The sequence below is a fragment of the Lynx rufus genome, unplaced genomic scaffold, assembly GCF_022079265.1.
Source record: "Lynx rufus isolate CCGP_SWC_20201006 ecotype Redwood Valley unplaced genomic scaffold, mLynRuf1.p SCAF_8, whole genome shotgun sequence".
Taxonomy (NCBI): domain Eukaryota; kingdom Metazoa; phylum Chordata; class Mammalia; order Carnivora; family Felidae; genus Lynx; species Lynx rufus.
The window spans coordinates 120,034,128-120,052,268 of record NW_025814896.1 but is presented as its reverse complement, the minus strand read 5'-3'; the positions used below and the strand labels follow the sequence as shown (position 1 = coordinate 120,052,268).

Below are 18,141 nucleotides of genomic sequence, written 5' to 3'. Positions count from 1 at the left end.
AAAAAGTTGAAAGGAAATAACTTTACCTGAGATTCAGAGACATAGCCAGCATCATTCCCTTGCTCAATTCCAGTCTTTACCGCCTAAAAAATACATAAAACACCTGTTCATTGTTGCGATGGGTAGGCAAGATGTCTAATAATGCTGAATAAAATTGGTAGTTTGTTAGTATTCAAAGAGTAAGTCAAAAGTCTGGAATTGGAGTAAGAAAGCCAGGAGGACTGAGCGGCTGCTTAAGATTGACTTTATTGTCCATCTCCGAGGCCTTGCATAAAATCCAAGGAAATGAAACAGAAGGGAATAAATAAAAGTCAGAGTAGGAAAGGAAGACAGAGTTTCCACAGCTCAAACTCTACCTCCTTATCCACCTCTAGACCCTGTTATCTTGTCAGAGAGAGAGAGAGCTGCCATCAGCTCTGTCCATTTCTTGGATTTGGAGCGCTGCCCAGTCCATGAAAAGATTTCCCTTTTCTTCTTAATTCCCTTCCCTCCTGCTTAAATTGCTCTTCCAGACTGTCCCCTGCTTTCCTAACACAGGCACGTCCCCAGAGGTCCCCCCTGAGCCCTTTTCTCCCTCTGTGCGTTCTTCCCTAGGCACATCATTTAGTTTATCATGTGGCTCATGAACTCTATAGAGTCAACTTAACGTTTGGGGGAAGTACTATCTCAAGTACAATGGCAAGTATAAACGACGAAGAAGTGACCCTGTAATCACTCACCATAATTTATGGGAAAGACAAATTGATTAAAAACAAACAAACAGATAAATAAACCTACATTCTTAATTGACTTGTGTACACTCCTGTTGCTTGAGTTTCCTGAAACATCTAAACTCAACACTTCTAAAATTTAACTCACGATCTCTTCTCTTTGGCAATTCTGTTACTACCTTCGTGTTTTTACTATTCAACCTTGGGGTCTCACTCTAACATCAAGTCTGAGTTACCAAGATGGCTTCCGACTTCAGGTGGCTACTTTGTCTCTCCTTCTAACCTGTTTTTACTTGCTACTACCATGATCTCTATGATCTATCCAGAACAAAAGTCAAATTTCCAAACTCATTACTTGTCAATCTTCTAAAATCTAGGCTCATTCTGCCTTCTGGCAGACATTTCACTATTCTCCTACAAAAACGACCTCATGAAATGTTCCCTGTAGAGCCTCATGCTTTCTGGCTTCTGTAACTTTGCTCAAAATGCCCATCCTACCAGGTACTACTTTCTCTTTGCCTACTCTCTATACATTTTTCAGGGCTCAGGTCAAATTCTATGAGGCTCTTCCTAATCTCTCTGGTTCACAGTGATTGTTCCCTCTGTGCATTTAACAATCTTCCTCTTTCCCCATTATCTGACTGTGATCCCATGCTGGCATCTAATGCCTCTTGTACTCCAGTTACCTGCCTTACCACATACACATGTCTGATCTCCCCAGCCCAGGCTGGGAGATGAATAGGGGAAGGGAATTACGTGTCATATTTTACACATTTTGGTGTCTTTTCCTCAAAACATATCTGTTGACTGATTTATTCTCCATATTTGAAGTCTTTGATTATATGTTCTCTTAATCTTCGACTTTCTGGATTGAAGACTGAAGAGTTTTAGACAGAAGTTCTTAACCCTGGGATCATTTTAATTATCCTCCTTGACCTTTTCTTTTTAAAGTTTATTTACTTTGTGGAGGGAAGAGAGAGAATGCGTGAGCGAGCGCAGGGGAGGGGCAGAGAGAGGGACAGAGAGAGAATCCCAAGCAGGCTCTGCATTGCCAGCACAGAGCCTGACGTAGGGCTCGAAACCACGAACCAAGAGATCATGACTTGAGCTGAAATCAAGAATAGGAGGCTTAACTGACTGAGCCATCCAGGCACCCCCTCCTTGATCTTTTTCAGAACTTTTCTGTATCACTACCTCTTTTTTATAATAATGGCAAAGGAGAAGTCAATGAAATATTTTAGGTACTGACAATGGTTTAGACTGAGGCCATCAATTTTGTTTTGACTACCTCTTAATTAATGCCCAATCTTTTACTGGCCTTGTTATACTGATATTATATAGGTTCCTTTCCTGGTTTATAACCGGTAGTTAGTTTTAAACGCATTATGCCTGGCACTACTTATTACCAAATATGTCAGTTTATGAGCCCTCACATAGCTTGCTATGCTCCTCCTTCATTTTTAGTGAGTACTGCACTAGCAGAATTAAGAACTTTAGTACTGGAACACATGGTTCAGAATGCCAATAAAGGATACTGCTCTATTCAAAGGGAGGAAATATGAGAAATGTGGGAATATGGGGTGAAGACTCACATCGATTATTTTCAGAGGTGCAGGATAAAGGCCTTTGGTCTGTTTTCGTACTTTTTCTTCCACCTTTTTATAAATCTGTTGCCTGACAAATGGAATGCTCATGGCATATGATGTCAATTCTGTAAAAAAAAAAAAAAAAATGCTTTTAGATACTTCATGGAAAAAGCCTAGCCTTCCTTGTTAGTTTGTTCTGTAAACTCCATAAAAATGCAATAACTGCAGCTATCTGAAAGAACTTCTCTTTACTCTGATATAAAAAATCCAAATTGCAACCTAAGCACTTCTATACACATGGTTTAATTAGTTGATAAATGCTAAAGCTGGGTGTTGGGTGCACGGGTATTTATTACACTATTATACTATTATTCCACTCTCGTATTAATGCTTAAAAGTTTCCAAAATAAAAAGTTTAAAAAAAACGGCTTTAACCAACCAGTGTAAGGTTCAGAACCCTAGAGCAGAGTTGTTGTTACACTCCTTAAGGATGCCTCTATGCTTGGAGTAGATAATGCATTTATTACCTCTTTCTCATTTCAAATTTACAGCAAATAAAATTAAACTCCCTGGAAAGAACCTTTGTCTCTGTTCTTTAATAAAGACACTCACTTTCTACTAATCCCTTGTCTCTCTTTAGAGAGATTTTCTTATCAGATAGTTCTTTGGCAAAAGTAACTGCAACTTCTTCTAGATATTCAATTGTCCGTTCCTCTGAAGGTTTTAGTCCTGGTCCTGTAAAAATGAACACAATAGATTGGAATGTAAATCACTTTCAGCACAGCTTTCCAAGTCAGACAAGAGTCCTGAACTATGGACTCAAAAAACAAACAAACAAACAAAAAAAAACACCTGAGCAATGGTGCAACAATGTCCTCTAGATAGAAAACAATGTCTTAAGCCCTTTCAGTCTGGCTTCCAACAATTCTGAGTCAGATGAAGAAGGTCTCATTAGGCCTGTATTCTTGCTGCAAAACTGGACAAAAATGAATAAATCGTAAAATCACATTTGTAAAGAAACTAGAGAGTGGTGGAAGCAATGAGGACCATATGAACTAAAATTCCAGAGAGAGAAAAGCCTGTCTGAGGTGAACTGATGATTGCTGGACATTTTCTTTTCTGAGGGTATGTTATGCTTTTGGGTGTCGGCTGAAGATTAGACTTGGCTCAAGCAGAAGGATGCTCCTGTGGGCAAGTGAAATGATCAGTTTTTGGTGGTCATGCACAAAAGATCAGAAACTAGAAGAAGCCAAATGCAAAGCTAGTCTTCCTCAGGGAACATTTGTGGAATTCTAAGGTGATATAGGAAGCTGGAAGAGCTGTGTCAAAAAACTAGAGAGAAATTTCAGTTATCATAAAATTTAGTACACAAAGTACACTTCTATACAGAAAGGGGCATGCTAAAAATATGGAACGGCCCCAAATTTGTTTGACTTCAGCTGGAACACGTGCACTGGGAGATGTGAAATTACTGAATGGATAAACAAATTATGGTATACCTGTACAATGGCATAACGTTGAGCAATGGGAAGGAATTGTTGATATATGTGACAACTTGGATGAATCTCAAAAACATTAGGCTAAATGAGAGAAGACACAAAAAGCTATATACTAAAAACATCCTATTATATGATTGGGGTAGTGTTTACACAGCTATATACACTTGTCAAAACTCAAAGTGTACATTAAAAATTGGTAAATTTATTGTCACATAAATAACATCTCAATAATGCTGTGTTGTTTTTTTTTTTAAAAGAGAGAAAGTGCACATGCACGAGAGGGAGAGGGGCAGAGAGACAGAGTACCTCAGGCAGGCTCCACCCAGTGTGGAGCCCGACACAAGGCTTGCTCTTATGACCACAACCACGACCACGAGATTATGACCCGAGCTGAAATCAAGAGTTGGATGCTTAACTGACTGAGCCACCCAGGTGTCCCTCAGTAATGCTGATTTTTAAGAAATGCAAGACAGTGACAAACACACAATGTGGAATAGTGGTTTCCTTGGGTCAGAGGAGGAAAAGATGCTGTATGGAGGAAGTGGCACATTGTAGATGTCAACTGCTGTTAATATCCTCAGGTTGTTTCATACATGTTTATTGTAGTATTAAAACAGATGCATAAAACTGAAGGAAGGTTTTTATGAATAATGATACAGGTAATTTAAGAACCAAAAATAATGACTTGATTCAATTCTGCACTCTTGATGTGCAATTTATAAAATAAAACAAGAAGTTGGGGTGATGTTGGAAATGATTTAGTATTAGCTATACTTAGAAAACTTCACTCTTCAGAATGACTCATTTCTTAAGAGTATGAATTTTACTCTAACCAATATTCAAGACTTTAACTCTTTAATAAATAAATTCATAAGGCCCAACTCTGAGGCACGCTACCACTTACCCAGGGGTTCCACCAATTGGTCAACTAGTCCCATTTTCTTTGCTCTGTCTGCACGAATGTTTCTACCAGTCAACATCATGTCAAAAGCAGCAGGCACACCCACCTAACATGCAAGCAAGGATCAGAGTACAGGGGAAAAAATATGAGAGTGACAATTACAGTTTACAATTCATTCAACTGAGCAAATATTAAAATGAGAAAAATCAAACCAGATTTCTATGCTATCTACCAATCAGTTAATTTTTACACACCAATACACGTTTTAGGTAACTGTGGGATTAGACACCTCCAGTGGAAGCTAAAATGTCTGTATTTCTTCTTTCAATTCAAATGTTAAGATTTCTGTCTTATGAAATAGATAAGGTGGAGAAATAATTTCATGTTTCCTAAAATTCTGCACTTACATATTATGTCATTTATATAATACTTAAAATTCCTTTTTTTTTTTTAAATCTTTATTTATTTTTTAGAAAGAGAGACAGGGCATGAGCAGGGGAGGAACAGAGAGAGAGAGAGAGAGAGAGAGAGAGAGAGAGAGAGAGACAGACACACACAGACAGAATCGGAAACAGGCTCCAGGCTCTGAGCTGTCAGCACAGAGCCCAACGTGGGGCTCGAACTCACGAACTGCGAGATCATGACCTGAGCTGAAGCCGGATGCTTAGCTGACTGAACCACCCATGTGCCCCGATACTTAAAATTCCTTTATTGGAATTAGTGGAGGTTGAGAAACCTGGTAGTTTTGATAATGTCTTCGATAAAGAACTTTAGGCTTAAATGGGTGCCTGGGCGGCTCAGTTGGTTGAATTGACCAAACCAACTCAGTTGGTTTGACTCTTGATTTCAGCTCAGATCACAATCTCACAGTTTAGGGTACTGAGCCTCATGTTGGACTCTGCCCTGACAGCATGGAGCTGCATGAGATTCTCTTCCTCTCTCTCTGCCCTTCCCCTGCTTGTGCACACTTTCTCTCTTTCTTTCAAAATAAATACACACTTAAAAAAATGTAAAAAGCATTTTAGGCTTAAAAACAAAACTCAGCCAGGGCTTCTTATGCAGTTACTAGAAGAATGGTTTCTAGCAACATACCAATTAAACAACAAAAGAAACTCAGCAGTATTTTCTATACCCATATCAATTCTTTCAATAAATTCTCTTGAAAATTTCAGTAAAGGAATGCACACCTATTATCAGAAAATTAACACCATAAATCTTCCCATTTTTCTGTGCCCAGCTGATATCAACTTCCCTACAAAGAGTATTTCTGCGGAGCCTTGTTTTCACTGAGCAGTCAATGGTGCCCAAAGCTGTAAGGCTCAGCGGGCCCTCAAGTCGGATATTAAGATTGCTCTGCGGCCTCCAGGTCTGATATGCTTCCCTTCTCCTTAAGAATTCAGAAGTCTGGGGGCGCCTGGGTGGCACAGTCGGTTAAGCGTCCGACTTCAGCCAGGTCACGATCTCGCGGTCTGTGAGTTCGAGCCCCGCGTCAGGCTCTGGGCTGATGGCTCAGAGCCTGGAGCCTGTTTCCGATTCTGTGTCTCCTTCTCTCTCTGCCCCTCCCCCGTTCATGCTCTGTCTCTCTCTGTCCCAAAAATAAATAAACGTTGAAAAAAAAAAAAATTTTTAAAAAAAAGAATTCAGAAGTCTGGTTGGCTGCTGGTTCTACAGAATACAGCAATGAGATCATCCAAGTCAGGAGAAAGGGCTGCCTCTTACATTTATCATGAAATATGACCCATGGATTTGAAAAACCGGTAAAATGGTACTGTGCACAGAAGGAACAAAGTAAACCGTAAGCTCAAAGGGCACTGGACTGGCTTAGTCGGTAGAGCATGCAACTCTTGATTTTGGGGCTGGAAATTTAAACCCCTTCATGGGTATAGAGATCACTTAAAAATAAAATCTTAGGCGCCTGGGTGGCTCAGCCAGTTAAGTATCTGACTTCAGCTCAGGTCATGATCTCACAGTTCGTGAGTCTGTTGAGTCCCACATCCGGGTCTTTGCTGTCAGGACAGAGCCCACTTCAGACCTTCTGTCCCCCTCTCTCTTTGCCCCTCCCTGCCTATGCTCTCTCTCAAAATAAATAAACTTTAAAAAAAAAACTTAAAAAAAAAAATCTTTAAAAAGGTGAAAAAAAAAAAAAGGTAAAAAGGTAAAAAATAAATAAAATCTTTAAAAAACTGCAAGTTCCAGAAAGACAAACATATATCTTATTTATCTTTATACTTCCTCAGAGACTAACAAAGAACCTTGATCAAATAAATAAAAAATTAAAAAACATTTTTTTAAGTTTTAAAAATGTTATTATTTATTTATTTTGAGAGAGAGCACGTGCATAAGCAGGGGAGGGGCAGAGAGAGGGAGAGAGAGAATCTCAAGCAAGCCTGATGCGGGTTCAATCCCATGAACTGTGAAATTATGACCTGAGCCAAAATCAAGAGTTGGACACTTAACCGACTGAGTCAGCCAGGTGCCCCCTTGATCAATCATTTTGATCAAGGAATTAAAAAAATAAAAAGTGGAATTGAAAAACTAAACACCAGGAATAAAATTTGTTATTTTTTTAAAAGTTTATTTGTGCACACATACACACAAGTGGGGAAGGGGCAGAGAGAAGTGGTTGAGGCAGAGAGAGGGAGAGAAAGACTCCCAAGCAGGTTCTGCATTGTCAGTGCAAAGCCCGACATGGGGCTTTGAACTCACGAACCAGGAAATCATGACCTGAGCCAAAGCTGGATGCTTAACTGACTGAGCCACCCAGGTGCCCCTAAAATTTGTTGTGGATCCTATACACTCGTATTTTATTTTGGTTCTAAATTCTACAATGAATACCCATGTTATACCTTTTGTACCAGAGGAAATAGATCTAAAGGGGCCTATAGGTAACGAGGTTCTAAAGGTCACAAGGGGGCTTATACTCACCATTTTGGGCAGCCTTTGTGTGCCTCCTGCTCCTGGTAAGATCCCCAGCAAGACTTCAGGGGTACCTAATACTGTTTTCCTATCTTTTGTCGCTATTCTGTATTGGCAGGAAATGGCAAGCTTCAAACAAATGAAAGAAAACCAGAATGTTAGAAAATGTACATTTATAAAACCTTAGGTTATGTGAGGGTCTAAAGATTACTTAATGCAGGAATGTGCCCACAGAATAAATGGAAATTCACTAGGCTGGCATTTGATGCTTTCTATAATTTCTCTTTCTAGCCTTATTTCATACTTTCCCCTTAATTTATTAACCTTTTTTTGGGGGGGTGTGGATCTCCCTAAAAATCTGCTGAAAGCTATGGAAGCTCTCAGTAGAAAAGTGCACACACCATGTCCATTGCATGCCAAGTTAAGAAGGCCTGTACCATCTAGAGACCCTCCTTTTCAATCAAGAAGGCCTACTTATGATGTCCTAATAAGTTTTGCTTACCCTTGTCTTTGCTCATACCATACCCATAGGTGGAATGATTTTGTCTTTTAGGACCAGGCATATGTTTCCTTAATTAATATATATCAAAGTGTTTATCACAGAGCTCAGCATGTGATAAATGCTCAATAAATGTTATTTTATTTTTCCCTCTCTTTTCCTACATGCTCCAGTCTAGTAAGCATCTCTTCTCAGATCTGACATTATTCACCATCTTTACTATTTACAAAGCACTTACACACATATTATGCTCTGTGTGTCTCATCTAGACTTCAGTAGCTCAAGAGCATGAATCACACTTCTGAATCTTTGCCCTGCAAACCTGAACCAGGTTTTTGGAATTGAAAGAGACCTTAGAGATCTAGTTCAAAACTTCTAAATTTATAAAAATGAATACATCACACTTTGGTTTACTTGCTCTGTGCCATGAGGATGACTAAAAAGCTGATTCTCCTCCAAGAACTTTTTGCAGGCAAAACAGTAGCCTACAGGTTAGCAGTTTGTAATTCCCACCAACATGCTCAACAGTGTCTCAAAGACTTTGGAATAAATCTATACCTCAAGTCCTCCTCCTAAGCAGGATCCACTGATGGCAGCCACAATAGGCTTTGTGGACTTCTCAAGTTTCTCAAACATTCTCTGGCCTTCCTGCGATAGCTGCGTTACCTCTTCCGCGCTCTTACAAGAGGCTAACATGCTGCAGCAAACAAGAAAGCAGAGAAAAGAAACAAAGATGAAATTATACCCTACTTTGGTTCAATATGTCATCCACTGTATCCTTACCCTATCATATGTCAATACTTGATAGTGAATCTTCAAATACTCAGAAGTTTAAGAATGGTTTTGCCTCAGCACTAATATCAGCTACATCATCTCTCCATAAAGAATGTTAGATTTCCGGATTCAGAGAACACGAAAGAAAACATGTTGCAAAATTTTATTTTCTATTAAAAAAATCATTAGATTACAAAACTCTGTACATGAGAAAAATCATCTTCTGGTAAATATTTTCCTATCACATTAAACATGTTCACTATAAGTAACCCTCAGATTGAAAGCTAATCAAAATGACAGTGGAAAAAAAACGCTTTCAAGTTGTTTTTAGATCTCCTAATGATTAAAAAAGATTCACCACACTAATGTTGCATTCAATGTCCTTTCATTTCAGTTTGTTTCACTTGTTACTTTGGTCTTGAAAACATTTAAACTGTGAATTTTGTATGTTTGGTCAAAGATAACAAGTTTTTGTCATTTTATATACTGGGAGCTGCTCAGCTAGCTTCACAGAAGCTGCAAGTATTTTCCCATGGATACAGAAAGCTACAGCCAAGTAGCTTAGTGAGACATCCGTGTCTTTTTTTTTTTTTTTCAATGTTTTTATTTATTTTTGAGACAGAAAGAGAGCATGTGCAGGGGACGGGCAGAGAGAGAAGGACACACAGAATCTGCAACAGGCTCCAGGCTCTGAGCTGTCAGCACAGGGCCCGACCCGGGGCTCGAACTCCCAGACTATGAAATCATGACCTGAGCTGAAGTCGGACGCTTAACCGACTGAGCCACCCAGGCACCCTGAGACATCAGTGTCTTGCTAGGCTCAAATAACTGAGCTAGAATAAAAAGCACTTGATACAGATAATTTTGCTTTTTCTAAGAAATACACATTAAATATTTATAAATTCTTAATTACTATGCACAAACAAAAAGAGTACACAATGTGGAGCAAGGTTTGAAACTATACAGACACCTTAGGTACAAATTACTCAGCCTATAATGCAGGCTATCGTTGTATAAGGTACAAAGAATAATATAACAAATACTCATATTTTGACAGAATTAACAACTGTTAACATTTTAAGCCATTAAACTAACACTAAGCATCTCACCTGCTTATAAATGCTTTAAAAAATTTTTTTAATGTTTATTTATTTTTGAGAGACAGACAGAGTGCGGGCAGGAGAGGGGCAGAGAGAGAGGGAGACACAGAATCCGAAGCAGGCTCCAGGCTCTGAGCTGTCAGCACAGAGCCCGATGCGGGCTCGAACTCACACACTGTGAGATCATGACATGAGCCAAAGCCGGACGCTTAACCGACTGAGTACCCAGGCGCCCGTTTTTTTTTGTTTTTTTTTTTTTTAATTTTTTTTTCAACGTTTATTTATTTTTGGGACAGAGAGAGACAGAGCACGAATGGGGGAGGGGCAGAGAGAGAGGGAGACACAGAACGGGAAACAGGCTCCAAGCTCTGAGCCATCAGCCCAGAGCCCGACGCGGGGCTCGAACTCACGGACCGCGAGATCGTGACCTGGCTGAAGTCGGACGCTTAACCGACTGCGCCACCCAGGCGCCCCGGCCCAGGCACCCGTTTTTAAAAAAAAAATTTTTTTAATGTTTATTTTTGAGAGACAGAGTCCTTATAAATGCTTTAAAGAACTGTAAACAAATTATATATGCATAAATCTTACCATTAAAAAATAACAAAATATTAGCTGCATCACTAAAGTTCACTCTGACAAACTCAAGTTTTTAACAGTCACTTCATTTACCCTGAAACAACCATTTTCGAATGTTTGCAGTGTATTCTTCCAGACCAACGACACATTTGTATCCATAAATAACATAACACATTTTATGTGTGATTTTAAAATGTTTACATAAAGTAGGGCGCCCAGGTGGCTCAGTCGGTTAAGCTTCCAACTCTTGATTTTAGCTCAGGCCATGATCTCCACGGTTCATTGAGTTCGAACCCTGCGTCAGGCTCTGCACTGTCAGTGCTTGGGATTCTCTCTCTCAAAATAAATAAACTTAAGAAAAAATATTAAAATGTTTACATAAACTACATACTGTATAGAACATTCTACAACTTGCTTTTTTTTTTTTAAACTTAACATTATGTCTTTAAGTTCTAACATTATGTTGTGGATCTAGTTAATTCCTTTGAATCGTTTTGTAGTATTTTATCATGTGAAAATACCACAGTTTACTTATCCACTTCCCTACGGACTGACACTTAATTGCTTTAAATTCTTCATTATTTTAACTACGCAGGGCTGAACATCCTCATAAATGGGTCCTTAAAAACAAAGGGTGGGATTTCTCTAGCATGTATAGCTAGAAGAATATCACTGAATTATATGATACATGCATTTTCAATTTTATTAAATGCTGCCAAAATGTTTTCCAAAGTTGCTATACCAACTGGCATTCCTACTAGTAATATATTAACTGTCTCATTTCTCCAAGTCCTTGTTAACATGGTATTTTCAAACTTTTAAATATTTAATGGTCTGTTGGGTTAAAAAAAAAAAAGAGGGGCACCACATTGTTAGCTTAATTTTATAGTATTTTTTTATTCTACTCAAATATTTTTCTTAGAACTGCTTTCAACTTCTTTAAGGAAAGGTTAGTCTTACATGGTTTAAGCAACAAGCCCCCCCCCTTTTTTTTTTACCAACTTTAACACATTTGTGTAAATAATTTTAAAAAAGAAAACTTTCAGAGAATTTACTTCTGTCTTCTTTTAAATGGAGGAATGATTAGGCCTAAGAAACATACTATTAGCCAAGATCAAAGGTGACTTCAAATTTCTGAAAACTTACTTGATGTCAGCACCTGCAATAAAGCAGCCTGGCTTTGATGAGATAAGGACGGCACTTCTGATTTGATCATTAGCCCAGATTTCATTCATTACTTCTATGAACTCTGATTGCAGTTCTCTGCTTAGTGTATTTACCTGCCAAAGGGAAATACATATAAATCTAAGGGTTTAAATCTGAAGTATCAGATGTGCAAATCACCATGAAATGCTATTTTGATCGTAGGAAATTTGTTTATCCAGCAGAAATATATTGTTAGAAGCAAGAGAGGCAGGGGGAAAAAATCTAAACCCAGTAGTTTTCTATTCAGCTTTGGCCAACCATAAGCACCCTCCCTTTAAAAATAGATCTACTCAAAGAAGCAACTCAGGGTCATACTCTTAAAGAGTTCAAAACATATGCAGGCTACAAATAAGTCTATGGAATTTGTTGGTATGGAAAAGTTTGTATAACATTAAGAATAAAAGAACTCAAAATTAAACCTATAGTATGATTTTACTTTGTAAATATTATATGTTGAAACTAGATTAAATGTTAAAAGTGGTTATCTTTGGGTCTGTAGTATGAATGATTTGTTATTTTCTTCTTTATAGCTTTAAAACTTCCCACTGTAGGCATGTGTTGTTTTGTGTTCAGAAAAAATGGTCAACTTAGAAAATTCGGAAAAAATAGCTTAAGTTTGAATCATTGGTCAGTGGGCACCAAAATTTACTCTAGTGAGGAAGACTGGCTCTTCTTTTCCTTAATTTGTGATAGTTGTTAATTGCCTCCATTTAGGTACTGTTGTTCCCTCTAGACCTCTAATAACAAAACTTGACACCCATTTTAGATGGGGGAAAAGCATGAGCTCCTGCAACAGAGGTCTTCTTGGCAAAGACTGGATTAATGCTTTGTTGAAGTTGCCAAAAACAAATGAAGCTCCACTTGGAACAGAACTTGACTTCCAACATGTGAACTGCACTGTCATTCCAGTTCCTCAGGAATCTTAACACCCACATTTAACCCAGGCAATTTTCTATGAATAATGACTACAGCGGGCAGGTAACGAAGAATGCCTGTTTAACAATCTGGTAGTTAAGATGGATAGGTGAGTTCTGACTCTTATAAACAGAGCGTGCGCTTTGGTTCTTATCTAGTAAATCACCTCCATATTCTACACAGTAACAGAAGGCTAATTTCACTAATCCTTGATGTTAACCTGACACTTAAGGTCAACTAGAAGGAATTCTTAGTCAAGGACCTCTGCTCCAGAAAACTGTATTCCTTGAGCAATTTGTCAAACTATTACAACTACAAATTCATATAAGATTACTGTCAGACTGGTGGATTTCTCTTTCTTTCTTATTTAGCACTGGATTCATGAATGTAGTTAGTAGACATAGATTGCAGCAAGTTAAATTAGGTACCTTTGAATTGGGTGAGTTAATTCGAACAACAGCCACATCCCCTTTGACTCCATAGTTAATATGGGTTCTGGCTAAAAAGAGAAGGATAATTTATTCGTAAACATGTTTATTGCTAAACAAATCTAAAAAGCAATGTAAGCGTGTCGACAAGAAATTAAACTTACTTAGCAAAGCAGAGGATGCTGAAAAGTTGCGGCAGGTATAACCTGCAAGAAAAAGGTATTCAAGTTTAATTACTATTTTGATTCAAATTCAATTACAAAATTAAGAGTTTCTGTAGTACCTGCTAAATATAACAAAGCTGGAGTTTATAACCACAAAAAACCAAAATGAGATTAATGTATTCTGGGCCATGATTGTGACTACTACCATACCTTTTTCATTTTAATTATCAGCTTATAAAATTATTTAGATATTAAATGTGGTAGGTAGAAGAATCCCCCCTCAAAGATGTCCAGGTCCCTGGGGCACCTGGGTGGCTCGGTCGGTTAAGCATCCAACTTCTGCTCAGGGCATGATCTATCTCATGGTTCACAAGTTCGAGCCCCACATTGGGCTCTCTGCTGTCAGTGCACAGCCCACTTCCGATCTTCTCTCTCTGCCCCTTCCTCGTTTGTGTGCGTGTTCCCTCTCTCTCTCTTGCTCAAAAATAAATAAACATTAAAAAAAAAAAAAAAAGATGTCCAGGTCCCAGAAACTGTAAATATGTTAGGTTATACGGCAAAGGAAATCATGGGTACGAATGGAATTAAAATTGACCCAAACATAGGGAGAGTAGCCCGGATTATCCAGATGGGCCCGATGTAATCACAAAGAGAGAGTCAAAGAGGACCATATAGATGGCAACATGAGAACTTAGCCCTACTTTGCGGGCTTTGAAGAAGTCAAGGAATACAGGTGGCCTTGGAAGCTAGGAAAGACAAGGAAATGACTTCTCCAGAATGAACACAGAGCATCCTGAATGAACACAGCCCTGGCAACACCTCTGATTTTAGCCCAATGAGACTCGTTTCTGACATACATAATAAATTTGTATTGCTTCAGACACTGAATTTGTGGGAATCTGTTAGAGCAGCAATAGGAAAGAATTCCAAGAAGGCTCCATGCACAGCACGGAGCCTGACACGGGGCTAGATCCCATGATCCTGGGATCATGACCTGAGCCGAAATCAAGAGTTGGACGCTCAACTGACTAAGCCACCTGGGCACCCCACATCCTCTTGTATTTTTATGGAGAAATGATCCAAAGTAAAATTATATAGAATGGAATATTAGCCCTAAAAAAGAATGAAATCTTGCCATCTGCAACCATACGGTTGGAGCCAGAGAGTACTATGCTAAGCAAAATAAGTCAGAGAAAGACAAATACTGCATGATTTCACTCTTATGTGGGATTTAACAAACGAAACAAATGAGCAAAGGGAAAAAAAGAGAGAGGCAAACCAAGAAACAGATTCTTAATTACAGAGAACTGATGGTTACCAAAAGGGGGTAAGTGGGAGAATGGGTTAAATAGGTGATGGGGGGTGCCTGGGTGGCGCAGTCGGTTAAGCGTCCGACTTCAGCCAGGTCACGATCTCGCAGTCCGTGAGTTCGAGCCCCGCGTCAGGCTCTGGGCTGATGGCTCAGAGCCTGGAGCCTGTTTCCGATTCTGTGTCTCCCTCTCTCTCTGCCCCTCCCCCGTTCATGCTCTGTCTCTCTCTGTCCCAAAAATAAATAAACGTTGAAAAAAAAAAAATAAATAGGTGATGGGGATTAAGGAATGTACTTGTGATGAGCACTGGGTGATGTATGGAAGTGCTGAATCACTATATTGTACACCTGAAACTAATATTACACTGTATGTTAGCTAAACTCAAATAGTTAAAATAAAAATAAAATAAGAAAATAAACTCAAACAAAATTCAAGTAAAAACTTTAAAAAGAAAGTGAAATCAACGGGCACTAGTGGCCATTTATGGAATAGTCCAGTCATACTCTTAAGAATTTCCAACTGAACAGGTCCATATTGCACTCCACCAAGGATATTCCTACCCTGGGGATGACACAGACCAGCTCCTCTTCTCCCTTTTTCCTAGTCACTTCACTACTTCACGCTCTCCTGCATAACACTGATGAGATGACATACTGAGCACAAGTCATCACGAGAGGAGTCCTGACAGGGGGTCTTTCAAACTGGACTACAGATCGAAAGTAAGGAACACTGGGAAATTCCTACGCAAAAATTCAGTTTGTTCTGGGCATTACTATACGTCCTTTCTAGCATTGAAGGTCACCTTTGCCCCGCTCTCATACAAACGTCTTGCTCTAAGCAGTAACCAAGCTATTCTGGAGGCCAGCACTGGGTCCATATCTGTTAGTTACAACTTCCAAACTTCTTTAAAAACACCTTGCTCTTTCTTCCTTTCTCTTTCATATTCATGCTGCACTTCAGACCACATGTCACTTCAAACCATATTAAACCACTTCAAACTACGCCTCTTTAATTGCTTTCTCCTCCCTACCCACATCTTCCAAACCTTGTCCAATATCTTAGAGAAGTTTTCTCTTTAGCTCTAAAAATAAAAAAAATCATCCCTTAATAATTATTAACCATAATAGCAGTACACAGGAAACACATGTATCCAGGAAAAGGCATAAGTTTTAAAGTAATATCAAATACAATAAAGAATTAGTGCTTTATTATTTTTTAAATGTTTATTTTTCAGAGAGAGATAGAACATAAACGAGGGAGGGGCAGAGAGAGGGAGACACAGAATCCGAAGCAGGCTTCAGGCTCTGAGCTGTCAGCACAGAGCCCGATTCTGGGAGCTGTGAGATCACGACCTGAGCTTAAGTAGGACGCTTAACTGACTGAGCCATACAGGTGCCCCAAGAATTGGTACGTTAATAATATCCAGTGGCTCCTTCATGTATCCCTCTGTGCTAGCTTTCCCTCAGTATTTATTTCCTTCTTTTTAAAATAACTTATGTACATTTACCTTTATCAATTCATACACTAAATATTAGTAAATTTAATTTCTTTCCTTTTATATATTTTTTCACGATAAGTGCACTCTTTAATCCCTATCACCTATTTCACCCATCCCTTCTACCATCTCCCCTCTGGTAACCATCAGTTTGTTTTCTATAGTTATGAGTCTGTTTCTTGGTTTGTCGCTTTTTTCTTTTGGTTGTTTGTTCTTTAAAAATTTTTTTTTAAATGTTTGTTTATTTTTGAGAGAGAGCACAAGCAGGGGAGGGGCAGAGAGACAGGGAGACACAATCTGAAGCAGGCTCCAGGCTCCGTGCTATCAGCACAGAGCCTGACACGGGGCTCAATCCCACAAACTATGAGTCATAACCTGAGCTGAAGTCGGCACACTTAACCAACTGGGCCACCCAGGCGCCCGTTTGGTCTGTTCCCTAAATTCCACATGAGTGAGTTCATATGGTATCTTTCTCTGACTTATTTCACTTAGCATTATACTCTCTAGCACTACTCACGTTATTGCAAGTGGTTAAGATTTTATTCTTTACAGTTGAATAATATTCCATCATTATTTCATTCATAGTTACTAGTATTAAAACTTTTTTTATGTCTAATTTTCAGTGAAACCATACTGCATTTGGACTACATTAGGGGCTATATACAGTCTTGGAATCCACAAGCATAATTAAAGAGAGTGTGGAGTGCGCGCCTAACTTAGGAGTGCATTAAAAAAAAAAAAAAGGTTGGGGCACCTGGGTGGCTCAGCTGAGCCTCCAACTTCAGCTCAGGTCTTGATCTCTCAGTTTGAGAGTTCGAGCCCCACATCGGGCTCACTGCTGTCAGCCTGTCAGGGCAGAGCTTGCTTGGGATCCTCTGTCCTCCTCTCTCTGCCCCTCCCCAACTTGTGCTCTCCAAAAAAAAAAAAAAAAGAATACTACCATGACATAAAATGACCAACATGGTTTAATTTTATTGTTCATTACCTTTGATTATCACTGCATGCTAAGGCAGTCTTAGACTCTTGAGATCCCTCAAAGTCTAAGCCAGATAAAGGTAAGGGATTTGGAGAATGAGAGAGTAGTCACAGAGAAAGACAGATGGTCACAGGCTGGTGGAAAGGTTCAGCTGTTGAGAGGTTACTAGGGATTTTAACCTTTTTTTTTTTTTTTAACTTTGAGAGAGAGAAAGAGAACATGATTTGGGGGAGAGGCAAAGAGAGAATCCCAATCAGGCTCTGTGCTGTTAGCACAGATCCCAACATGGGGCTTATGTTGAGGGTGGTCTATATTTGACAAGGAGGCGGGGACCCTTCTGGATTAGGTAATCCTGGTCTTTGTGGTGCTTATATTCTACAGCAGCAGGGGATTATATATATCAGGAAGAATATCATAGGAAGAATCACTTCCTCCTCAGTAGAGATAAATGAAGAAGTGAAAATAGGTCTGGCATAAAAAGAACTTTGCCCGTAGGGTGGAAATTCCAGTGGGAGGGGAACAGGGAATAGAACAGGGTAGAGTGGATGAGAGTGGGGATGGACTGACTAGGAATGCAGGGTGGGAGGGACAGGGTGGAAAAACAGCCGAAAAACAAGAAACATAAATACATGTAAAAAAAGTAAGTTAGGAGGTAAGTGCTAAGCAAAAAGAAAATAGAGCAGGTGCCAGGGCTCGGGCATGGGTTGCATTTTTAAAGACCAACTATTTGAGACAACAGGTTGGTGCTCATTAGCTTATGGATTAAACCATTTTTTAATGTTTTAAAATGTTTATTTATTCTTGAGGGAGAGGGAGAGACAGAGTGTGAGTGGGGGAGGGGCAGAGAGAGAGGGAGACAGATTCTGAAGCAGGCTCTGAGCTGTCAGCACAGAGCCAGACGCGGGGCTTGCCGTTAGATCATGACCTGAGCTGAACTCGGACACTTAATGGACTGAGCCACACAGGCGCCCCATGGGTCAAACCATTTTAAACTCTTACCACTAATCTGCCTATGCTGCACACACACCCATATACATATACACAAAACACCTCCTCCAAATCAATAAAGACAAAAAACGAAGGGGA

General features: G+C 39.3%; 1 protein-coding gene across 1 annotated transcript in view; it reads right to left on the bottom strand.

Moving 5' to 3' along the window:
* HADHA (hydroxyacyl-CoA dehydrogenase trifunctional multienzyme complex subunit alpha) overlaps positions 1–18,141 on the bottom strand; it is a 41,104-nt gene that overhangs the window by 19,679 nt on the left and 3,284 nt on the right. The window contains exons 2-10 of the mRNA XM_047068617.1: positions 13,275–13,316; positions 13,111–13,181; positions 11,708–11,841; positions 8,670–8,808; positions 7,622–7,741; positions 4,700–4,802; positions 2,909–3,031; positions 2,303–2,421; positions 27–83 (exon numbers count right to left, since the gene is read on the bottom strand). Of these exons, the coding sequence (XP_046924573.1) occupies positions 27–83; positions 2,303–2,421; positions 2,909–3,031; positions 4,700–4,802; positions 7,622–7,741; positions 8,670–8,808; positions 11,708–11,841; positions 13,111–13,181; positions 13,275–13,316 (908 nt within the window). The remainder of the gene's footprint in view (positions 1–26; positions 84–2,302; positions 2,422–2,908; positions 3,032–4,699; positions 4,803–7,621; positions 7,742–8,669; positions 8,809–11,707; positions 11,842–13,110; positions 13,182–13,274; positions 13,317–18,141) is intronic.